The sequence below is a fragment of the Bactrocera neohumeralis genome, chromosome 5 (genome assembly GCF_024586455.1).
Source record: "Bactrocera neohumeralis isolate Rockhampton chromosome 5, APGP_CSIRO_Bneo_wtdbg2-racon-allhic-juicebox.fasta_v2, whole genome shotgun sequence".
NCBI lineage: Eukaryota > Metazoa > Arthropoda > Insecta > Diptera > Tephritidae > Bactrocera > Bactrocera neohumeralis.
Genome location: NC_065922.1, coordinates 59716030 through 59726237, shown reverse-complemented (window position 1 = coordinate 59726237; position 10208 = coordinate 59716030). Strand labels below are relative to the sequence as shown.

The following is a 10208-nucleotide window of genomic DNA, read 5'->3' as shown; positions in this document are numbered from 1 at the left end:
AATTTCACTCTCTTTGAAGTACTTTTTATCAAATAAAAAGTAAAATCATCTGGTTTTGATGACACTTACTCTTGGTCACATGGACATATGCACTTATGGACAAAGTAATAGGTATACACAGTTTTTATTTGATACCTTGGAAGTATTTGCGATTAAAATAATTTTGTTTTAGTTATATTAATGCTTTACATTATTAAACCTAAACATATCTAAAATTTATATTCTGGACTTTAAAACCAATTCTTATTTTTTCCAAAATAAGAAATTTCATTGGTCAAAATAATAGGTGTATAACATTTTTTTCTAAAAAGAAATACAAATTTCACGTTGTCCTTTATTCGGTCCATGGGTTTTTATAACCTGTATATCCTCCGCGTTTTTCATAAATTTTCCTATTAGGCATGAATTGAATTAATTTTGGGAAGGTTTCCAATAGGGTAACATCCCAAAATTTTACTTTTCAGTACACAAATCAAAAAGTAATTAATATAACGGGAAAAAATTTGTCACTAATAATTCCTTTAAAGTATGCTACCTTATGACAAAAATTATCCGAATCCAACCAAAACTGTTCATGCCCCTATGTGCCGAATATGTGGACCCCAGTATCTATAACTGACTTCTTTCCGAAAATATCGGTAAATGTATGCGATATACGAAATTCAAAGAAAATCCTCTCTTTACAATAGTTACTCTGTGTTTCAAAAATGGGTTGAATCGGGTCAATATTTCAATGAACAGGGCTTATAAAGATTTTCGAACTTCCAGGTGACTTTACGCTGGATATATCGGCCAATAATTGACCTATTTTAATGAAAATTACAGAACATGTTTAACTCATAGCACTATATCTTTGTGCATAAAATGGATACAATTGGGCGAAAACTATAGCCCCATATATCTATTACCATGATTTTCGAACATCCGGTTGACTTTGCTCCATATGATTGGTAATTGTATATGAGGCACTTTAATGAAACCCAGGGAACATCTTTTTAGTATGTGATATTATAATAATTAATAGATAAAATCGGGTCGATACTGTCCAACTCCTATATACCACGTATAATGATTTTCCTTTTTCTTACGAATCTTATTCCGAATTTGTCGGTCACTGTATGAGTTATATATGTAGATACATGTATATATAAAATTGCTTGTATTCCTCTGGTTGACGTTTTACAACTTAAGGTATTTCCCTGGCTTTGATTCTTGCAAGTTGCAAGAGTATAAAATCTTCGATTGCACCCGAACTTAGGCCTTTCTTACTTGTTTAATATTACTTATACCTATTTTATTGGCCAACCAAATTTAATGAAGCAATGAAAGCTTATCACTCAAACGCAAAATTAACAAAAGAGTAATACAAGTTTTGGATGCTTATAGTCCTGACAGACGACAGCGCTAATTTGTATTAGCGGGCTTAATTTACATTTACTTGCGCATTTGACCAATGGTAATGCAAATTTGTAATGCACAAGAATTTCGTGCATTTAGCTGAATTTACCAAATTTGAGTAGGCAACACTGCTCAAAATTGGCCGATTTTTGCAATTTTTTGACAGATGTTGCTTGAAGCCTGCCACCTACTTTACTTTACGTTTACAGCATCAAAGATAAACAGTTTTATATTGCTAATTAAATTATGTGCAAGTATATTAACAAAAACAAATTTTAATATTTTTATATGGCAGAAAATAAACAACGCACAGTTTACTATCCATTTTTCCAATATTCTTAACTTTTTCGCGCACTTTTTTCGCATTACAATCAATTATTGTTTTTAGTTTCACTCTATTATCTTTGAACGTAGTTAATAATAAACATATTTTTTCGTTTAATTTATATTGACTTTCCAAAAATACCAAAATTTCTATTAATTATTTCTCTTATTCATTTTTATTTCACTTTTTTTTTTTTAATAAATAAACAAATTTCACGATCAGCTGTCTAAATGCACAAGTCTGCCGTCTGTCACCGTAAAATTTCAACGCGCATTAACGTTGCTTAATGCGTATTAATTTTGCTCGTCTGTCAGGGCTATTACCCTGCAAGACGAGTAGCTGTTAGCAAATGTGTAAGCGACTTGTTATTGTTCACTTTTGCATTCGTTAAAATATTTGTTACTTTTGTTCAGAGAGTGGGAAAAAAGTAATACATAGCTATTTAATGTTCAATGGTTATCTCGCTCTAACCAATGGCAAATATCGCATGCTGCCTTGTTCTAACAGAATACATACATTTGTTAGCAAATCTCTTCACAGTATGTTACGGGTAACAAATTCTTTTGTTAGCGCCTAGCTTACCTATGTGTTATGGATAACAAAAAGTATTTGTTACCCGAATATCTGTTAGTGTTATTTTGGTTATCAGTTTGTTACCTATAACATATAAACATGTTAGTAGGAATAAGCAGTAACAAGATTATTTGTTACCCATTTGTTACTTCTAGCAAATTCAATTCTTTTAAATAAAATTCAGTTTTTTTTTATTATTTCGCTTTATTTAATAATAAAATCAAAATAATCAAATATTTACTTAAACTAATAATTTGCCTATTATTATTACATTCGGCAGAAAAATAATACAAATTAAGTTTATTTCAGTATAAAAATTATAATTCTAAAAATTCATATTTGTAACAGTAAAATTAGAAACTTTAACTTACAACTTAGAACTAATATGTGCAACTTAAAACTAATATATGTAAGTAATAATAAGAAAACTTATATTAATTTTGCCTTAAGTTTATGCTTTTTTTGCTTAAAACGATTGTCGCTTAAGGCCACAAATTTCCGGAGCTCCCCACAGATAGTGTTTTTATCCTTGTCAGGAAATATATCTAAAATGATAAATATATATCAGTAAAAAAAACCTACCAAAAACTAACCCTACGCACTTTAGCTTTAGTAGGGATCCCTTCTCCTTGCGCCCCTCTAAAGTGTAGTGGTACATTAGATCGTTAGAAAACATACCACGCAGTACGCCGTCCACATTGCCTTTTGCGCCCTTTGACTTCAATATTAGCCGCATCTGTAACAAAAAAAATACAGTAAATTATATTACAATCGCATAATATTTAAAAACGAAATATTTACCATAGCATCCGTGCTTTCCTTTTGTGAAAGTTTGTCTTCCACGAAGCGCACGTGCTCTTCCGATGACATGGGCAGTTTCGAAGTGAGCTCCACGTAATGCTCTCCCTCCAAGTCACCAGTGATGCGGCTAATTGAATGGTGCGTCTTTGCCGCTATGACGCGGCATTCGCGCAATAGTTTACTTTGTGCCTGCACCTCGGCCTTTTCTGGCATCTAGAAAATTAAAATATAAAAATTAGCTTCTGTTTTAATTTGGTAATGTAATAGTGCGATACTTACTTTGTCTTTTAGGGCCTTTTCAATGGCAGTAAGACGGGTGTCAGTGACATCCAGCTTCTGGATTATATCTGCAATACATTTTTTTTTTTTTTTTTTTTTTTTTTTTTTTTTTTTTTTTTTTAAAAGCTTACATAATAATACAATTATTATACAAACTTAAGAAAATACGCAGCACTAGCATCATGGGCTATCGGCCGACTGGTTATGTTATATGCGTCGAAGAAGGTTATTGAAGTTTGACAGTCTATGAGTTTGAAGTGCTGGACAATGTTGCAGAAGATGCAATAGATTTAAATCTGAATCACAAAATGGGCATTGGTTGATCTGAGTGCCATTTAGTATGTGAGCGTGTGTGATAATGGAGTGGCCAATGCGAAGTCTGATATATGGAATGATATAATTAGATGAAAGCGATGACGGAAAGGATGGTTTGATACGATTTGAATTTATTCTAGAGTAGTGGTGTCTGTAATTCATCCAATCAAGCGCCAATTTAGTGGATCTTTGTTGAATAATAAGCCGTTTTATATCACTCTTAACAAACAAGGCAGATGTAGTTGTTGGAGTGATGCACACCTCCTTAGCCACCGAGTCCGCAAAAGTATTTCCAATGATTCCAGAGTGACCGGGTATCCACATTATTTTTAGTCTATGTGCTAACGAAAACAACAGCGATCTAATGCCAATAATGACGTCATTGTAGTTACTGCGGTTTTTAAAGCTTGAAAACACGATAGACTATCTGTACAGATGATGAATTTACCAAGGTTTTGTTGGGCATACTGGACAGCTTTGAGAATACCCGTAGCTTCAGCGGTAAAAATTGAACAAAATGGAAATAATAAACCATACGATATTCTTTGTTGGTTATCATCAACTACAGCAAAAGATGTATGCGACGATTTGGAGCCATCAGTATATATAAACTGCCAACCAAAAGATTTGAAGTGCGCAGATAATTCCAAAAATCGAGATTTATACACAGTGCTTGGAGTGATGGATTTGCGAAGAAAAGTAAGATCACTAATGAAAGAAGATTCATTTACTTTCCACGGTGGAATATATTTACTGCAAGGCAGCAATATTTTAAGCGGCAACTCATTGGTTTTAGCAAACAAAGCACTTTTAAAAATAGAAGACGGTATTTTAGGAGACCTCTTTCTGCAAAGTGATGATTGAAAGTCCTTTTTTATAGTAAAATTCTTGCTGAGTATGAGTTTTGAATAAAGCTTATTTAAGCTATCTTCCACTGCATCTTTTAGAGAAGGTAGGCCAGCTTCCGTCAGTATGTTTTTAATTGGCGATGTTGGAAACACTCGAAGAGAACAACGAATTGAAGAATGATAGGGCGCAGCAAGCATCTTTAGATGATTCTTAGAATGATGTCCATAAATTTCCAAGCCATAATTAATTACAGATGAGATGAGGGCTTTAGTGACGTTGACCAGTAAAGCCGAGCCGATGAGTGAGCGCTTACATGAGAGGTATTTAATAATATTTAAATTAACAAAAAGTCTTTTTCTTATATACTGACAATGTTTCTTAAATGTATACTTAGAATCTAATACAATACCAAGGAACTTAATACTATCTGTACACAAAATGTTTGTATTATCAAATGTGAGCGTTGGGATAGTACATTGATGTTTTTTACAAATATGAAAAAGTTTCGATTTAGGAAAAGATATTGATGTGCCTGAAGTAGAGGACCAACGAGAAAGACGCAATAAAATTTCAGAGAAAGTAATTGTTACTGAAGTCAAATTTGAAGTTTTTGAGAATAAAATTAAATCATCAGCATAAATCTGATGCCGGATAGTAACAAAATCTGATAGAATGGTACTGATTTCATCAAATGCAATAGTAAATAGGATCACCGAGAGCGGTGACCCTTGTGGGGTACCATTATCTAATGGTAGAACAGAGGATGAAACATTGGATATGATAACACTTAATTTACGGTTGGATAGGAAAGATTTGACAAAGTTAAAAATACGAGAACCCACTCTCCACCTACTAAGCTGTCTTAACACTACATGAATCCCAATCCTGTCAAATGCTTTTAGGAAATCTAAAGAAAGAATAGAAACATGATTTTTGTGGGACAGAGTATCAGAGATAAAGTGATCAAGGTGCAGGAGAGCATCCAACGTACCCTGCCCCCTCTTGAACGCAACTTGGTTGTGCGAAATGAGATTATTAGATTGAGCATACCAGGCGAGTCTAGTAGCAATAATCTTTTCAATCAATTTACCAAGGCAAGGAAGAAGGGAAATGGGACGATAACTGCTGACCACACCAGGAGGTTTACCAGGTTTTAAAATAGGAATAATCGCGCTAGTCTTCCAGAGGACAGGGTAGTTGCCACTGAGAAAAATACTATTGTAAAGTTTGACTAGACGGGATATAAGGAATGGAGGAAGGTGCTTGATGATAAGGTAAGAGATTTTATCAATGCCAGGAGTTTTGCCCTTGACTGACGAGAGGGCTAAATTAAAATCAAGTTCAGATATATCGGCATCTAAATATTCAGCTGATTGAGATAAGGTGGAAGGAGGAAGGTAAGGAGAGCAAAGAGAAGAAAGTTTACTAGAGGAAAAATCAGAAGAGAAATTGGAGTCCAAAGAAATATTGGAAAAGTGGGTGGCAAACTCTAAGGCTATATCTTTGGGATATAGTAGAGTGCCCCGAGGAGTATTTAAATAAGTGATAGGAGAAGAAGGTGATAAACCAGCCAGTCTTTTCATATCAGTCCAGATTTTTCTAGAATCCGAAGAAGAAGTGATATTATTCGTAAATTCTTGGAAACAATGAACCTTAGCAGCCTTAGCTTTATGGCGAAAAAGTGCATTGGATTTTTTGTAAGCTATTAAGTTTGCACTAGAACGTAAACGTTTAAATTGATGCCATGCGATCTGTTTCAGATTTCTTAGTGCAGAAAGCTCATTATTCCACCAAAGAGGAGCAAGCTTGACTGGTTTAGAAGAAGAAAGGGGAAAAGAATAGTTAGAAGCAGAACGTATAATTTTTTGGATTCTAGAAGCCTCTTGATTTATATTGGAAGAAAAGGGGAAATAACGTGAATGCGAAAAACAGGCTTCTTCAAACCTATCCCAATCAGCCGAATCAGTTTTAAACCGAATCCTGGGCTTAAAAAATGAATGAGGGCGAGAAGTAGATATTTTGGAAAGGATGGGAAAATGATCACTGCCATGGAGATCATCAATACAACACCAGGATATTTTTGAGGAGAGGGAGGCAGAACATATGGAAAGATCAATATTAGTGAAGGTAGAGTGAGTGGAAAAATGGGTGGGGGAACCATCATTTAAAACAATGCAGTTGGATCTTAGTAAGGCATCCTCAATGCTACGTCCCTTGGAGTTAGCCGAAGCAGAGCCCCAAAGGGGACTCCAAGCATTGAAGTCACCACACAAGATAAAAGGATTTGAACCGGAAGGAATAAGATTTAAAAATTCAGTAGTAGAAAATGATTGATCAGGAGGGGAATAAGCACAGATGATTGAAATTTTATAGGGGGCGAGGATCTCAATAGCTACAGAAGAAAAAATTGAAAGGGGTATGGGAAGTAATACGTGAGGTAGATTTCTTTTAACTAGGATGGCAACTCCCTGCTTGTTGGTGGTGTTATGTGGGAGATTAATAAAATATCCCACATAAGCCCTAGGGGTAAAAGCTGAGGCATTATAAGATAGGTGAGTTTCATTCAACAGGATAATAGATGGATTGTACGATCCCATAAGTAACTCTAAGTTAATATAATTATTAACATAACCGTTAATGTTCCATTGAAGAAGTGTAATCATATCATATGTAAACTTATAAAAGAAAAAAGTTAAGCTACGAATATTTTATTTAAACTAAATGTCTTCATTGTAAGAAGGAAAATTGGGTAATGCAAGAGGATCTTGCGAGCAGGAGAGGGTGGGGGAGGGTGTGATAGGACAGGAGGAAAGGATATTGAGAGGAGAGTCAGAGATGGATAAAGGGGAAAAGAGAGGGGAAGGAGAAGTGACAGAAGAGGAGGTAGGATGGGTTGGAAGGGATTGTTTAGATGAATTGATGTCTGTAGTTGTTGTTAGATTAGTTTTGGTAGGATTGTTGGATTTGTTATTAGGTGTTGTTTCATTATTGATTTGATTAGTATTGTTAGAAATTTTAGCTATAGAGGCAAAAAAGAGTTTGCATTAGAAGTTGTATGAGAAAATTGAATTTTATACTTGGTAACAGCTTCACGCATACTACATTTATAAATAGTTTTAATTTTTAATATTTCTTTGGATTGTTGATATTTAGGGCAAGTATTAGATGATGCCGGGTGGTCGCCCGAGCAATTTGCACACATTATTCTCTTACATTCAGTAGGTGGGGTATGATCGGAAGGGAGGTTGCATGAGACACAAGAAGGTGAATTACGGCAGTATTTTGCTGTGTGGCCAATTAATTGACATTGCTTACAACGCATAGGATTAGGGTAATACGGACGGACAGGCAACATCAATTCTTTCAGGAAGTTTGTATTTATCAAAAGTTAATAAAACTACACCCGTAGGATTACGGGAGCCGTCAGCAATTCGTGAAAACTTATGTACAGCAGAAACACCCTGCTCCTTAAGACCATCAACAATATCTTCTTCTGATAAGTTATTCAGGAATGGGGCGTATATGTTGCCTTTAACCGTATTCAAAGTATTATGAAGCTTGACATTGATATGACCTCCGCCAGGTAAAATTTTTGCAGAAAGAAATTTGCTAGCTGTTTTGTTGTTATTTACAAAGAGCAGTAGGCTACCATCACGTAGCTCAGTAACTTTACTTACTTCCTTACTGATTGCTTGAATACCTTTATACGTAGCGAAGCATGATGACGAATTAAGTGGCTTGTTGTCGTCCAGCGATGACATGACCAAAAATTTTGGATCATCCGTGTTTGAGACTGGTAATTCTGGAAATTGGTCTAACGGGATCGGATTTGGTTTTTTTCTTTTCTTTTTCATTATTGGAGATAATAGGGAAAACCTATTATCCCCTAATTTGGTGGCCCCAGGGGCCATAGTAAACGCGAATTTTAGTTTAACAAATTAAGAAATTAAGTGATTGAAAAGATATAAAACGATAAAAAATTAATTCACAAACAAAGCACGAGCGTAATATAAACGCAGAACAAACCGTTATACCGTTTTAACAAACTCAATAAGCACAGAGCGAAAAGCAACCGGTTACGATGACAGTTCGACGGTGAATGTCTGCAATACATAAATGTACTTTTATAAAGCAAGTACTAATATATTTACATATTAATACATTATACCTGCATGTCCGCCAGACGAGCGCAAATGAGATTATAAGATATTTTTTAAACACTTTATCTGAAAAAAAATATTATTAGAAAATGCAAAATATTTATGTTCAATACAACCTCTATGGGGGCTTAACGGTTGTGAGCATTCCATTCGGAATCCATTTCTTCCACGAGGTCATCGAAATTCATTCTATGAAAAATCATAAAAAAAGGTGATGAATGAGTGGAACTAAAAAAATTTTATCATCTATAGTTATGGAAAGATACTTTTATTTAATATCTAACCTACTTAAAACTACCTCATTTTCTGAAACTTTACCTACAAGTATGCCTAAATCTGATATATTATTGATGCAATATTTGAGAAGTGTCTTTTTAAAAGAGAATATCTACTTCTTAATTAATTTTTATAAAATGAGAAAACATTATAAGAGAAATATTTACTGATTTACCGAATAATAATATTTCTGTTTAGGACTCACAATTTAACCTTTTTTTACTTGCGAAATATCTTCTTGAGATCAACATCCAAGTAAAGAAGTTGTGTATTTCAGCGCTAAGGACAAGACTATATAAATAGTTTAAAAAAATTTAAATGTAAATATCCTTTTTTAGAAGACACTCCACATTTTCTTGAAAAAGTTTTATTTTAATTTTAATTTAATTTTTAAAATCATGCTTCGGAGCAGAAATGCGTATATGTACATATATTCGAACTATGTTCACTTTTATTCATTATGAAACACTAATGTTGCTTTTATTTTAAACAATTTTAGATATTCTGAGTACGAACAGATATCTTGGACAAACAAATGAACATTTTTAGTTATAGAAGAGGTTCTACAGTTCAATAACATATATAGTTATACTCGCGGGAATATTCGAGATGTTTGCGTTTAAAGCTGAAAATTACCGCTATTTGAAGAACGTATTTTTTCGATTTAAAACTAATTTTACACTTATATTTCGCATTTTTACGTCCACTAGCACTTCACTAATTTGTGTGAATTTTTTGAAATATTAAACTTATTGTTCAATTATATTTATTTAACATAAACTAAAGGATTGCAATATTGATCTGAAGGACCTCCTCTATCCGACCATACCCATTTTATTCCCGAAATCTTGGGACGGTATTACGACGGTTTAAATTTAGATTTTACATTTTTTACATTTACACATGTATGTACATATGTATGTATATATATATTTTTTTTTTTTTTTTTAGTAGGAGGAAGCATCGAAAGCCGGAGTGCGGGACTTTAATCCGCTAAACCTAACCTACTCCCACCTCATGTCTCTCCCACGGGACCACTAGACAAAGTATTACTTCATGGGAGAGAAGAAGACGTTTAAGTCTCCTCTATTGCACGGACTGACTGACGCCTAATCTGTTCTAAATGTCTCAATTTTGTCATAATTTGATTTGCCGCTTCGCTGACAGCATTCCACTTTACAGAGGACTCGCACATAAGTGCTGTCAAATTTTCCACCGTGATACTACCTCCA

General features: G+C 34.1%; 1 protein-coding gene across 1 annotated transcript; it reads right to left on the bottom strand.

The window, feature by feature from the left end:
* Window positions 1-2828: 2828 nt before the first annotated feature.
* LOC126759332 (uncharacterized) lies at window positions 2829-8736 on the bottom strand (the record flags this gene model as incomplete). The annotated part of the gene is made up of 5 exons (XM_050474067.1): window positions 2829-2841; window positions 2899-3032; window positions 3098-3310; window positions 3377-3444; window positions 8709-8736. Coding segments are annotated over 5 exons (456 nt in total), but the record flags the coding sequence as incomplete, so codon positions are not given.
* Between the last annotated feature and the right edge of the window lie 1472 nt (window positions 8737-10208).